The 15291-nt window shown below is 48.2% G+C and overlaps 1 protein-coding gene across 2 annotated transcripts in view; it reads left to right on the top strand.

Moving 5' to 3' along the window:
• The window catches only part of Igsf5 (immunoglobulin superfamily member 5), a 36661-nt gene extending 22675 nt beyond the window's left edge, over positions 1-13986 (top strand). The window contains exons 7-10 of one of the 2 annotated variants that reach the window (XM_015478786.2): positions 1407-1431; positions 4715-4815; positions 6325-6398; positions 13605-13986. In XM_015478786.2, coding sequence (XP_015334272.1) covers positions 1407-1431; positions 4715-4815; positions 6325-6398; positions 13605-13700 — 296 coding nt within the window. In that variant the 3' untranslated portion in view covers positions 13701-13986. Of the gene's footprint in view, positions 1-1406; positions 1432-4714; positions 4857-6324; positions 6399-9937; positions 9949-13604 lie in introns of those variants that run through there. The other variant, XM_048803692.1, reaches the window with a different exon arrangement.
• Positions 13987-15291: the final 1305 nt, after the last annotated feature.

Consider the following 15291-nt stretch of genomic DNA (forward strand, 5'->3'; position numbering starts at 1 on the left):
TTAATCAGTTCACGATGCACACATGTCAAAACGTCATACCACACGCTGGAAGTATATACAATTTTAACACATATAAAACTGATATATATATATATANAATATATATATCCATATATATATATATATATATATATATATATATAAAATAGATTAATATCAGTTATACTTAATAAAGTTGGGAAAACAGTAACAAAAAATGAGACAAAACCCAAAACAGAAGAGCCCTTGACTCCAAAGCCCTTGAAAGGAGCTGGAGAGATCCACGGGAAAGCCGAGGGTCGTTTGGGAAGGAGCTGATCTGTAGGAGCTGTGGGGTCTTCCCTCTGCCGGGAAGCCAAGGAGGCAGTGCCTTTCTCACCAGAGACATGGGTTATTTGAACTTTGTGCTTATTTTCAAGGGTATGTAGCTACTGTGATGCGTCATTGAATGCTGTAGTTTTCTTTTAGGATAAAACCTACCTGTTTGGGCACATCAGAAAGTTGTTTCCTGTTGTGTGAAGTTAAATTTCCCTTTGCAGGAAAATATTAATGTACTGGTAGAAAGAAAAATAAGGTCTCCTGTTACAGTTTGGATTTCCCCATGAGGATAATTTCAATGCTTCAAATGACTAAATATGATTTTTTCCCCCAAAAGTATTTTTTGGTACTCGACTGGTACCTGCAGAATTCTCCCTGTGCCAAGTGGTTGACAGTGGAGTGACTGAGAGGGACCCAGTGGAGTCCTGAAGAACACAGGCTTGAGAGACAGGCGTGGGGACTTGCTCTGTGGCTTGTTACTCCCCATCTTCAGATTCTAGATTCACTATAGTTCAAGAATCCATTGATTAGAGATATTAGCAATTTAATGACAGTTTTTGGGGGTTCGTGTGTATATACCAACCGTATCTACCATTGGCACAAATGAAACTGATAGAAAATGTATCTTAGAATAACGTGAGAGGGTGATGCTACTAAGGTAATATCTAGTCTATTAAATTTGGTGACACTAATAACTACTCTTGGGTTGTTGCAACAATTAAATGAGGTGATGCTTTGTACAGTTCTGCCCTGGGGCTCATACATTGTCAATACTAATGAATGAGAGTGGTGATTGGTGGTGCCAGCACTTCTTGTTGAAGGAGTCTTTTGTAATATTGGTAATCAAACTCAAAATCACTAAATATTAATTGGATACCCACTATCTTTCAGGTTCCTTAGGTTTACTTATTTTTCTATTGGTTAAGAGTGAATTCTGCTTTCCTTATTCTTGGAAGCCATTGGATGATTTGGTGTGGGGGTCACTTCTTAATACCTGCTAGGTCACCAATACTAATGTGAGGGTTAGTAGAATCTGGGCATCTGTAACGATCAATGAGATTTTGTTTTTAAAACTAGTATTTTGATTTTTCTATTTTTTTTTTTTGCAGAGTCTGTTTATCAAATTAAAATAAGGTAAGTCTGAAAACATGTCAGTTTTTTGAAAACCAAGCGAACTACCACCACCACCAACAGCACACATACCCATAATTGTGCCATTTTAGGGTTTGTGTTACTCAAAATTAAGTCCTGAAAATAGGCGATACTGCAAAGCACATGTGCCAGCCACAGACTCACCTCGCGGCCCTCGGGGACTAGCACAGGGTGGACGACAGCTGCCCGTCTTGCTCTGGCTGCTTAGGGCTGGAGCAGACGTGTTGGTGCCTGGCATTTGCAGCTCCTTCCACAAGAGGACACTGTGCACCAGGACTGTCCCTCCTGTTCTCTGTTGAGGATGGGGACACCAGAGAGGGTACGCTGGGATTTCTGGGGCATTGGAAAGCCAGGCGTCTAAGAGCTGCAGGAGGCCCTGCTCAGGATGACAAAGGAGGCAGCATTCCCTGCTCCTTGTACCACGGGAGGCAGGACAGAGACTCCCTGACCGCCCACACTGTCCAGCAGTAGCTGCAAGCACTGTAAAGTGACCGTGTCGAGACCCACCAGAGCACGTGCCCACCAGTGTGGACGCAGCACTTGGGCAGGGACCAGTGCTCCAAGGCGGGGGGCTGTGGACATGGGTGGCTTCCCTGCAGGGGGCTCTGACAGTCGTGGCTAGCTGTCGCTATTTACCTGTTAATTTGAAATGCTAGGACTTAAACTATCCCTGGCTGCACTCAGTACAGTGGACAAATGTGTGTCCTCAGGAAGGGACAGGCGCTATCCATCTCCCCCCGCCGCTGGTGATAATGCAGTTCTGAGAGGCGCTGCCTTCTGAGGACGCCACCGTGGAGCAATCTGAAGACATGTCCCCGTGGGGCCTGACTTAGGGGGAGGGAGGAGGAAGGGACACCACTCTGATAACCTTTCTGGCCTCTTTTCGACTCTACCCCTCAGGGGGATCACAGCATGGAGGCTGGCCTCGCCGTTGTTGACCATGGCCACATCTTTGGTGTCTGTTCGGGGGCCTTAGGTGACCTCAAAGCATAGTAAGATGATCAAGAGCCATTGAGGGTCCTGGGCACAGAGCAGCAACAGCCACAGTGCAGTGACCATGGGTCCACGGGACAGCTGGCCAATGCTGGGGCGTCCCATGCACGTCAGCTTCTGACCTAAGCCCTGTGGAGCTTTGCAGTCTTGATTCTCACAGTGACTTTATGAGGCCATTTTTTTTCCATTTCGTAAATGAGGACCCTGAGCTAGAGAGGTTAAGCAAAATTCCTGACGTGTCCCCTGTGGGCGGGGGAGGGTGGGAATGCGAACAGGGAGCCTGTTCTAGGGCTCAGGTCCTTCCTGTGTGTGCTGCTCGCGTGCTGGACCAGGCTCCCTGTCTGGAGGTGAGGACAGGGTAGCTCGCTCACTGACCTGGGTCTCCTTCCAGTTGTCCCTGGCGCTGACTCCTGCCACGCGCGGCATCCTTTGCATCAAAATCACATGTGCGTTTTGAAATTTTTTTAATAGAATCAGTGCACGTTTATTGTAGACAACAATTAAACAAATATAGGTGTAAGAATTGGTGTTCAAATCCCTTACAGCTCCACGACCCAGGGTAATCATGTCCTCTACGCATGTGTGTACCTACGGGCACACGTGTTCTCATACGCACATGTGTGTTCACACACACACGCACACATACACACACAGTTACTTTATAACTTGCTGTTGTCATTTGACTCCATCCGGAAGTCAATTTTCTATCAACAATTATTTGTCCACCATATATATATTTATATTCTTGTACCAGGGATTGAACCTAAGGGCACTTAACCACTGAGCCACATCCCCAGCCCTTTTTATCTTTTATTTTGAGGCAGGGTCTTGCTAATCTGCTATGGCCTAACTAAATTGCTGAGGGTGATGATCCTCCTGCCCCAGCCTCCCTGTGCAGGGTTACAGGGTGCCCTCCGCCCTGGGCTTGCCCACAGCATTCTTGTTTGTTTGATGAAGTCTTACATGGACGTGTGACTATAGGAAAGGGCACAGACCATGCCTGTGTGGCTTGGCTGGTGTTCACAGGGCACTTGTGCCAGGGCTTGGTTGCTGAGATTCTGAGCTGGAACATCCTCAGTGTCCCGAAAGTGCTGCTCAGACCCCGTCAAACTGTTGTCTGCCCCTTGTCACCAAAGGCAGCATTCTCTGGCACCTGTCCCCACATCCCCAGACACTAGACTCCTGTAACTGTCACAGAGTGGACTCATGTCACGCGTACTCATGCACATCTTCCTGCTTGAGCTCCTCACTCGGGCTGAGCCACATTGGCACACAGATGTTGATGGCGTGACAGTTACACAATGTCACCACAATGTCACGGTGTGCAATTTATTTTTCCCTAGGGCTTTAAGTGGGCGTTTGGGTAGTTTTCAGGTTGGGGCCGTTCTGAATGGAATGGCCCCTCTCTGAGCTGCTCATACGTCCTTTTGTGAACCTAAGTGCCCACTCCTGTTTGTCCTTCTGTCGGGCGCACCTCTAGCAGAGAGCCCTGGGCCACAGGGTAGGCCTGACTTCCGCCACAGTTTCCAAAGGAGCTGCTCCAGGGCACACGGCCCCCAGCAGCTCTCGAACGTTCTCATCTGTCGTGAGTTTTGCGGCAGCGAGGAGACATGTCCTAGAGACACTCGTCATTCATTTTACCAAGTCCCTGCTGTTGGCCACCTGGGCTGTTTGTGGGTATTGCTATTATACATAGCCCACGAGGAACACTCTTTCTAGAACTAATTCTTAGACATTGAGTAACTTATGCCAAACTTCTGAAACTCAATATCTTTAATTCTCCCTCTAAACATTGCTAGACACGGTTCCCAGCACGCTGCCCCACCTTGCTGTATTTCTGAGGTTGGCGCAGGGTTTCCATAAAGGGCTGCATGGTAAGCGGTTTGGTTCTGCCAGCCATCTGGTCTTTGTCACAACATTCAACTCTGCTGTTGTAACACGAGAGCAGCCCCAGACCACACGGTGGCCTGTGGACAGGTGTGGCCGTGTTCCAACAAAACTTTATTTATAACAGCAGCTGGTGGCTGCTGCTACTGACCCCTGCTTGACTTAGTGGTTCCTGAAAGTGGAGCACCAGGTGGGTCTCATGAGGTCCACGGGGCTCTGGTGAACAGGTTCCATCCCTCCCGTCCTGAGGACGTGAACTTGTGGACCGTGCACACCTGCACTGTGAGCCAGGCACCTGGCTGAAGCTTTCCTGGGGTAGGACTGCATCAGAGGCTGAGGGTAGCCAAGCAGCCACATGTGACTTTGTAAAATGTTCTACTTCTAGGAATTCTGAAAAGGACAACACAAAGAAAGGAACTTCTGAGACAAAGTTAAAAAACGAAAATGAAAACTATGCATTCAGTTCAGATGAACTAAGGACCACACGTGAGTAGCTGGTGGGGCAGGAGAGAGGCAGCCAGGAGACCGTGCTGACACAGAGCCGGCCGGCCGGACGCCACTCCTGGGGAGGACAGCAGCCACAGTGGTAGCGAGTTCTTGGATAATGTTTAGAAGGAGAAAGTCTAGAATCAGGAATATTCTAGGACTAGGTTATTAGCAAAATCCACCTGTTTATCTAAAACTCGTCTTGTGGGTTCTTTCCCCAGGATTTTTCTATAAAGCCTTCTGCTTTAAAAAGTGTGGGGAGGCATTTTGATCCTTTGCAGGAAGTTTCCTCCAACCCTACCAGACCCAGCCACACTGACACTTGACAAATAATCTGTGCCCGTTGGTTGGGCAGGGTGTTGGAGAACGCGGGAGACCCCCTCCACTTCTGAAGCATCTTTCTGATTATCTCATTTTCACAGAGGCTAATGGGTGGCAGAATCTTTGAAGGCTGCCTCCGGACAGTAGGATTTGTAAGGCTGATGATAAGGAAAGTCAGAACAAATCCCTCCCCAGCAGTCTTCGAGGAAGACGCAGCAGAACAAATCCCACGGGAAGACTTTCAGCCAATCAACCCTTGATGAGGATTTTTATTTTTTTTCCCTACAATTGGAACTCTATCTTCAGAAACCCCCATTCCAAATACTAGGCTTCAGATCTTAAATAATTCTACAAAGCACAAATAGCTTCCATTTATAGTGTAACCACAACTTCCTGCAGTTTTTTGTGAATGTTTATTCATTAGTACTTTGAGCATTAATCAAGCATCTTGACCAAATCTTGGCTCAAATCTAAACCTCTGTTTCTTTCCCCCCATTTGCCCTGTGTATATTTTTCTTAGTCAGCTATTCATCTTGTCTCTAGATGAGGCTATTATGTCAAGAAAGGAATTGATTTTAAGTCAGTTTTTAAAATATTTTTATTTTACTAAAAGGATACAGTTCTAAAATTATATAATCTCAAAGGAATTTTTAAAAACAGTATTTATGGTTGTATTAGCTTTCTGTCACTATAACAAAATGCCCGAGATGAAAAGCTTATAAAGAGGAAAGGTTTTAATTTTGTTCACAATTTCAGAAGCAATGTTCACAATTTCATAGGACAATGGATTCGTCCTGTCACTTTGGTGAAGCAGCACATTTTGGAGGGGAGCACATGACAGAGTAGAGCTCCTCATCTCATGGCAGCCAGGAAGCAAGAGAGACAGAAAGGGGCCAGGGTCTCAGTATCCCCTTCAAGGACCCATCTCTAATGATGTCTCTTCCTTCCAAGGGCCCCGTCTCTTAATGGTTCTCCCACCTCCCCATAGAGCCATGCTGAGGACCAGGCCTTTAACACACAGGCCATCAGGGCACACCCAGACTGAAACTGTAGCAATGGCTAGGGTTATTTGGTTCTGGGGCTCTACATAGGAGCAAGCACATCTCCTTATGCATCACAGCCTTCAGTGCATGTAACTCGGTTTATTTTTTAATCACCAAACACACTGAACTCATTCTTCTACTGCAGAGATGGCGCCTCTCCCTCCCAAGTCCAAGGAAGCCAGCGCCCAGAGACAGCCGAGCAGCAGCCCCCCTCCCCAGGTGATGCGGACGTTTCTTTCTCTATTACCCTGTAGTGTGAGATTCTAAAATGGAGCCTGTTGAACATTCACGCTGGAGGGAACGGGGGGCAACCTTGAGTATCACCTGTCCCTCCAGCAGTGACTCCAACACCAAAGCTGACGTGTGCAGTTGTCCATGAGCCTGTTTTGAGAGAAGGTGACTTGGCTGGGGGACTTACCAGCAGGGCCAGCAAAATCACAAATGCGCACAACTTGCCATATGTTCTCGTTGAGCCACGTTCTCCAGGACTTAAGTCAGCCCTGCTGACCTGATTACCTGGCCCCACAGGAGGCACATCTGTACTTGGACCAAGGGTACTTGGCTCATGGAAGGATGCTGGGTGCTGGGTGCTGGGTGCTGGGTACAAGACATAGAAAAAGTGTTTGTGCATGAGAGATCTGTGACAGGAGCTGGGGAGCTGGGGAGGCCCTGGTGGGACTAGGGTTGAGGGGCGAGCAGAGGGGCTGACCCTCGAGCTGCTCTTACTGAGAGGAGGGATGTTGCTGGCAGAGTGGGTTTTGGGGGGAAAGAGCAGACATTTGGAGCTTGCAGATTCTGAGGTCTCACTTGGATGTGCACGTGAACCCGTTGGGTGTGCAGCTGAATTCATAAGCGTGGCTTCCAGGGCGCGTCACACGCTGAGGCTACTGTTGGATGTTGAACACAGCTGGGATGGCATCCTCGGGACGGGCCAGCTGGGACCCGGGGAGCACAGCGTGCTACCTCCGATGGAGAGTCCTTGGCACTTGTTATTCACATGAATGAACTAGAGCTAATATGCGGAAAATGAGATTTATTTCTAAAATCACTTTGGGCAAAACCAATGTAACCGGCGCCCTTCACTGACCTGGACAAATGCTATCTCAGCTGAGGAGTGTCTGGAGCGTTCCTCGCGGGGCCCAGGGCGCACGGTGTTCTCCCCTGCAGCTCTCGGGAGATCGACCCCACGGCTGGGCTGCAGACGGTGCACTGCACTGGGCGGTCCTGGTTTGTTCTGCAGCGGAGGGTTCGTTAGCCTGCAGGGATGGCGCCCGCGTGGGCCCTGGCAGAGGATCACTCTTTTCTGCGTAGCTCTTTATTGGATTGCCAGGCAGCCAGGCTGTAATTTTCCTCCTGCAATCAGGATTCAGCTCCCCACATCCATCCTGCCGGGGACCGCGCCTTTCAGGCCCTGGGGGAGGAAGGGAGTGCTGACGGATGCTCCTGTGTATCAGGAGGACTTCAGCCATGTCATTAGTGGTGACCCAGGTGGCCATGCAGGAAGACATATGAGGGGACCGTGGCACCAAAGAAGCTGGGCCTAGTGACAGACCGCTAGTTCCCGGCACCAGCTCTAGCGATGTCCTTGGCTGCGTGGCAGGAAAATAGAGAGGTCAGTTCTTTCCATCAAGGTCCATCTCCTTGGCACATGTATCTGCTGATGCATTTAATCTGAGAGAAGACTCCAGAAGGGGTTTCCTCTGGAAGCTCCAATCTGCCGATGAAGAGGTGCAGTGAGGGAGTAATCGTCGGCTCTGAGGGATGCTCTGGGTGGAGTCCCCAGGGCAGGGTGTAGTGGCTGTGAAGGCATACGCCTTGCTGAGGGGCTCCACCACCCAGAGCCAGGCACAGACATTCCAAGAGCACGTTTCAGCAGCCATTATTTCCACAGCTGCCTGTGGCCACCTTCTGTCAAGTGCGTCTGCACTGCCAGGCCCGGTGCTTGGGAGGAGATCAGGATTGGGTTGCCCCAGACAATTCTCCTCTAAAGGCAGGTGGTGTAAACAGGGAAAGGGGAACTCCGGATGAGTCTGGAAGCAGCAATGGAGAGTGATGTTTCAGAGTTCCGAGTGGATGTTTCTGCAAGCTTGAAGTGCTGTCTTGAGAATACACAGGGAGAAAAATTTTAAGAGGTTTCTGCTACTGAAACATGCAACCAGCTAAATAATTAACTGGTGGAAAAAGAGCAGCAGTCGTGGAGGGGCTGTGCCCGTGGCGGGGGGTGGGTGGTAACTGCCCTTGGGTTTCCCAGGTGTGCACAAGGCTTCGGGGAGCCCAGCACCTCAGCAGAGGGCATCATAGTCCTTAGGAAACAAGTCAGAACCCCAGAGAGAGGGACCGTCTTCTCTGGGCTGGAAACTGGGAAGGTGTTTTAAAGAGCTAAGTCGCACTTACAGGAGGAGAGAGCGTGCTGATGCTTACTGGAGGGACCGGAACTGGAAGTACATAGTTCCCTTCTTGGTCCAAAGAAGACACAGTCTTCAGTGTTGTCCACAGGGTCACTTGGGAGCTTCCACTCGACGGAGCCATAGCTTACAGCCACAGGTCAAGGTGGCCCTGAGCACAGAGGCCCCTGTAAGAGCTTCCAGTTGCAGGGCCTGGCCTGTGTGGCTGCGTTCTTGCTGTGGAGGTGACCTCAGAGCTCTTTAATCCACTGTAGACAGCACAGTCCATGCCCTCTTCCCCAGGCCCTCACCCATTCTGCAGCTAGCCATCTTTCTGTGGGCCAGGATGGGCAGCCAGGAGAGTCCAGAGCCTTTCTCAGTTGTCCTTTCAGCCTCCTCTCTGCCCTCCTCAGGGTGACTCCAATTTGTCACAGAGCTCCCGTGCCGCTGAGCGTTTCTGTGGGTGCCTCTCAGGCCCCTGCTGGCACCCAGCAGCCTCCTGCCCCAGTGCAGGGTTGTGGACTGCAGATTGCACTACTTTGCAGAAACCCTCACTAAGCCTGGGGCCTGAACAGCTGTAGACCTCCAGCTGTGACCTGGCTGCGAGAGCCTGCAGCCTCAGTTCTTCCTAATGGCAGCTGCTGGGGAGCTCACTGGGCCAGATAAGTGGCCCGTCCATGGAGAGACGCGTGCCCACCAGCGCTGGGTGGAGCCGCCTGCTCTGCTCTAGGAGGCTGGGGTAGGACGAGCCTGGCTTTGTAAGCAGCAGCAGCTGCCCAGCAACGAGCTCCCTCTCTGTTCAGGCCGGTGCCTTCCTCTGCACACCTGGGTGATCCGTGGACCTGGGATTTTCAGGTGTTAACTGAGGTTTGATTGTGGTCCACCCTATCTAGAACAGCTCTGTACTGTCACATCAGGGCTCTATGAGGAGCATGTGCGCAGGGACTGTCACTTCACTGTGAGTCACAAGCTGTTGCGACAAGCAGCATCACTAGGACCCACCTTAAAAGTGACATTAAGGTTGGGGTCACTGACCATGTTAAATGACTCTGTGTCACATTGCTGCTTCACTCCCCTGGGGTCAGGCAGGGACATTGCAGCTTTCTTCAAAAACCCCCTATTTATATATTTATTTTTGAGAACCCCCTATTTAAATCAGGAGCAGCCTGAGTGCCAAGGTCACCCACAGGACTCATCAATGAGAACTTGGGGAAGCTCAAACTCTTGGTCCCCACCTCTGGGCCTCCTGGTTCAGAAGGCTGGGGAGGCACCTGGGCACCTCTGCTGTCTAGAACAGCCTGGTGTGGCTCCTACCAGCTGAGGGTGACCCTACCTGGTTACCTTACAGCAACATGGGAAGAGGGTGGCTGGAAGGGAAGAGCGGCCAGTTGCCAAACACCAGCTCACCCCCTTTGTAACTTGGCCCTGCCTGTCGGGGGCTCCATCCTGACCGTTGGCTCACTGTCCCAAGGTGTTAACTGCACAGGGGAGGGTTTATTCTGGACCTCTCCCAGGGGTTGACAGTGCTTGTACTCTTGTCCTCTCTGCCAAGAGTCATGTGGACGCCCCTGCAACTAGAAGAGGGTCTAGACACTGGGTCCGTGAGTTTGGAGTCCCCCCAGCTCAGGGCTGCACACAGCAGGACAAGAAGCAGGTGGTGTTGCTGGGGACCCGTGACCCTTTGTCATGGACCTCAGGCCCAATTTCAGTTACAGCCTATACTCAGCTAACTAAAAATGTTGCTGTTTTGGAAGGGGTAGGCACCAGCATCCTGTAACTCTTGCCCATTGCTTTGGGTCGAGATACACAACGCCTGAAGCTCAAGCCACCATGGAGAAGAGCAGGACGAGCTATAGCAAGGTCCCTGTCTTGTCAGACCTACAGCATCTCCTGATGCTTTCAATGTGGCCGTCCTTGGAAAACTGTAGACGTGCAGGGCTTGTCTCAGGGACAGCATTGTAAGTGACAGGCTGTGGCTGGACATTTGCCCCACAGAAGTCAGCCACGGTGGCCCGAAGCCACATGGGCAGGGTGGCTGGTGTAGTTCAGGGCCACAGACAATGCTGGGTGAGGACAGTGGGACAAGGCACAGGTTCCCAGGGTGCCTGGCCCCCAGGCTTCCTAAGCCTCCCTCCCTGCTACCCCTATTCCCTTCCGGGTCTGCCCTGAATGTAGGAAGTTTTATTTGAGGGATGGGCTGACCTTATTCCTGCCATGATCAGGTAGAAACCAGGGACATGTTTTCCTGGATCCTCCCAAAGATTGCTTGGTACACAGGGGTGTGTATGTGTGCATGTGTGCACGTGCTCCCTGACACCTCTCCATCCCTGTAGTGTGTGGTGCTCTGCCCATGTGGGTGTCCTGGCACCTCTCCATCCCTGTAGCATATGGCTTGGCACCATCTCAATACAGCAGAGGCATTTGGGGAATTTATTAAAATGCAAATTCTTGGGGCTCTTGCAGACTTTGTGGACATTTTCTCTGGACGACATTTTTAATCATGTTCTGGCATTTTAAATCATGTTCCCCCGGGATCTACTTTGAGGAAAATATTTTCATAGACATGGGTAGCATCATTTCTAAGGGAGAGGACTCTCTGAATTCTTGGGAGATGCTTTCGGGGGTGCAGAGAACAAGACCAAGTGCAAGGTCATGACACTGAAATGCTTCTGCTTCCACAAGTCTGTGCCCTTGTTAAACCTTCTGTGGATCCTGAAGCACATTGTACCCAATGTGGGTAAAAACAATGGGGTTTTAGGCTATAGAGACCTCAGGCCATGCATTAAATTCTAGGAAGGGTCAGAAGGGAAATAGAGATTGATTTCAAAACAGATACCAAACCATGACATGGCTTCATGACTGCTTCTGGTCTGGTGGAATCCACCGTTGGGAGGTCCAGACCCGACCAACACTCTTCTCTAGACAGGACTTTCTGCTGGTGAAGTGGAGTGGCCCATGTCACTGTGGCTGAAATGTGTTAGGACAAAGATGGTGAATAAATTTGAAATTTTTAATAAAACTTGCTGTTAACAGGAAAGGCAAGTTCTCTTCATTTTGACATGAAACCATGGGGTGTGAAAATGTTTTGCATCTTGATGAGGTTTTAAAACAGGTGCCCATCTTCTCCTCTCCCCTTTCTCTGCCTCCATTCCTGATCTGTTAATTCTTCCGGTTATTTTAGATGTTTTTTCTCTTTCTCTGTCATTTTGGAGGGTGACATGTAATTGTCTTAAAGCTTAGATCAAGCCTTCCCTTCAATCCCTCCTCCTGTTGAGATAAATAAATAAACTGGTGATACATTTATTTTTTAATTAATTTTTAAAATTTATATATGACAATGGAATGCATTACAATTCTTATTACACATATAGAGCACAATTTTTCATATATCTGGTTGTATACAAAGTATATTCACACACCAATTCGTGTCTTCATACATGTACTTTGGATAATGATGTCTATCACATTCTACCATCCTTGCTAATCCCCTGCCCCCTCCCTTCCCCTCCCACCCCTCTGCCCTATCTAGAGTTATCTATTCTTCCTATGCTCTCTCTCCCTACCCCACTATGAATCAGCCTCCTTATATCAGAGAAAACATTCAGCATTTGTTTTTTGGGGATTGGCTAACTTCGCTTAGCATTATCTTCTCTAACTCCATCCATTTACCTGCAAATGCCATGATTTTATTCCCTTTTATTGCTGAGTAATAGTCCATTGTGTGTACAAGCTACATTTTTTTTTGTATCCATTCATCTATTGAAGGGCATCTAGGTTGGTTCCACAGTTTAGGTATTGTGAATTGTGCTGCTATAAACATTGATGTGGCTGTGTCCCTGTAGTATGCTGTTTTTAAGTCCTTTGGGTATAGTCCGAGGAGTGGGATGGCTGGTTCAAATGGTGGTTCTATTCCAAGTTTTCTAAGGAATCTCCATACTGCTTTCCATATTGTCTGCACCAATTTGCAGTCCCACCAGCAATGTGTGAGTGTGCCTTTTTCCCCCACATCCTTGCCAACACTTATTGTTGTTTGTCTTCATAATAGCTGCCATTCTGACTGGAGTGAGATGATATCTTAGAGTGGTTTTGATTTGCATTTCTCTAATTGCTAGAGATGATGAACATCTTTTCATATATTTGTTGATTGGTTGTATATCCTCTTCTGAGAAGTCTCTACATTTAGAAAACAGCAACACATCTATGCAGCCAGCAGTGGACACAAAGACATCTCAGCGTGTTCTCGCCATCCTGAGAGCTCTGCTGAAGTAGTCCCGTCCGTTCCCAGGTTCCTCCTGCTGTTGGGGGTCCATGCATTAAAGCCAGGAGCCAGAGTGGCTGCAGGCTCAGGACTCACTCACATCCCAATGCAGCCTGAATAATTTATCCTGCCCAGCTACATTATTTAAGATGTTAAATGCAGCTACCGAGCCTTGGAATCTGAGCCAGCATCCCCCGGCTGGCAGGGGAAACACGTGGCAGTGCATTTTTATAGGGCGATCCTACCAGGCACAGGCCCCCACAGGCAGGATTCCACCATTTGTTTGTGAATGTTTCTGAATATGAATAGCAAAGAGGGGGCTCCTTCCTGATAGGAGCCAGTGACACCCACTGCCAAGGGAGACAGATGGGGGAACCTATTTAGAGTCAGTTCAATCTTGTCCCCTCTCTTTTAGAAGGGATGTATGTTATTTGAAGAAGTTTAGAAATATTTTATGTGTTCATAAAAAAGCCATCTGGTAAAGCAGGAACTTCCATAGGAAAATTGAAAAATAAAACAAACCAGGCAATCTTTGCATTTGTAATTTACCTTCAACTGAATGAATCTTAGATTTTGGGAACTGGATTGCTCTTGGACCCTGGACTTGGAAACTCCCTAGAGCGTGTGTTGTGGAGAATAATGGAGTCAAGGAAGAGCACGTTTCCACACCGTGTTCCCCTCTGCAGCCTAATGCCATCTCCTCGGGGAGCGGCGGTTCCTTCTCAAGGTTCCATTCACAGTGAACTCAACTGATTAAATCCATTCTTTTTCCTCTGTTGCCAGGAACCCAGAAAACAACAGCCAGGCCCAGCAAGCCGTCCACAGGTTTCTTTTAATATTGCCAGTCCTCAGAAGGTCAGGAGCGCGACTTTAGTATAGTGAAGGTTTCTCTCGGGACCTGTTTTGTGCCTGCTGACAAGTGACATCACCGGGCCTCCATCCGTCCCCGTAGCTCTGCCAGCATCACCTGGCCCCTTGGACAGTTGGAGCGGGTATCTGGTGGCAGGAGCAGTCTGTTTTCCCAGATGCCATGGAGAATGTGGATTCTGAAATGTTTCATGGTTTTATCGAATGCCTTAAAGTTTCCAAGCAAAACCCTCAGTGTATCCTGTTAATATTTATTGTCACTCCTACTTGCTCGTCTAATAAATGGCACTTGACACTATTCTACCACAACATTTTTTTTTGTTTTGTTTATCATATAATTTTTAATAAGATCTAAAGATTACAATAATACATTATTTATAATTCAGAAGGTACCACAACTTTTAAAATATTTTTATTGCCCATAAGATGGTATTTATGTGTGTTTAGCAGGGAATTATTGTAAATGATCAGAGAAGTAAGAAGAGAATGATCAGGATCACTCAGAACTCTGAATCCACTGGCACACTGGAGTCAATAGGTTTGAAAGTCTCTCAGGGTCGAATGTTACAAGACCTCGGTCCTGTCTGTCTGCTCCCTGAAGACTCCTCCCACTCCTCCAGTGAGTCACGTGTGGATTCTGCCTGTTGGGGGCAAAGCTCACACATGCAACCATCACGGAAATGATTACGTGTTCTTAAATAAACGAAAAAGAAAATACCAATATCTCCTATTGCCTTTCTTGATGCTTTACTATTTGGGTGCTGTTTTAAAGAGTCACATACTTAGAAATTAAGCTTTTCCAAGAAGGAACACAGGGACTTTTGGAAAGAGTTCTCATCTTCGTGCTTGCCTTTTGCTTCTGTGTCTTTGTCCTGCTCAAAGTCAACAGGAATGTTGTGACTAGAAATGGAGGGTCTGCCTTTCCCAGAGGTCCCTTTCCCTCCAGGGTGTTCAGTGAATGTCACCACCTGCTCGGCCTCTTCAGATGAAACCTAGAGGCAGGACTACTATTTTCCTGAGCTCTGAACTGGCCGGTACAGATTTCCCTGCCAGTTGGCAATTAACCACTGCTCGGAGGCTCCCATACCCCCAAATGTTAGTGCTAAAGTAGGGCTTGACTTCTTAAGTACGTCATGATTTTAGCAATTTCCTCAAATTTACTAAAAGATGCAAATTCATCATGATGAGGTTTCTCATCACTCAACACTCTGCTTGTTAATCCAGTAATTGGCTGACAAGTATGACACCCCCATGATTTATTAAGTACTTTTATGATCTTAACTCACATTCAGCTCCTACTCTGGACCTTCTTCCATGAGCCAATGATTAGCCCAAGAACTATTTCCTAGCACTATGGCAGGTTTGTGTTCTGATTGGCTGTTGCTTGTACAGGGTTCATTTTGATTGGCTGGTGTCCATATAGGCTCCATTCTGATTGGCTGGTGTCCATACAGGGTCCATTCTGATTGATCAGTGCCTGTACAGTATCTATGCTGATTGGGTGGTGTTAGTACCTTACTAATTGTCAGATATCTTTTTAAAATATTACCATAGCTTAGAGGATTCTGGAAAAACGTCATCTCTTCCAATACTGACCCAATGT

This window comes from Marmota marmota, unplaced genomic scaffold (genome assembly GCF_001458135.2).
Source record: "Marmota marmota marmota unplaced genomic scaffold, marMar, whole genome shotgun sequence".
Lineage (NCBI taxonomy): Eukaryota > Metazoa > Chordata > Mammalia > Rodentia > Sciuridae > Marmota > Marmota marmota.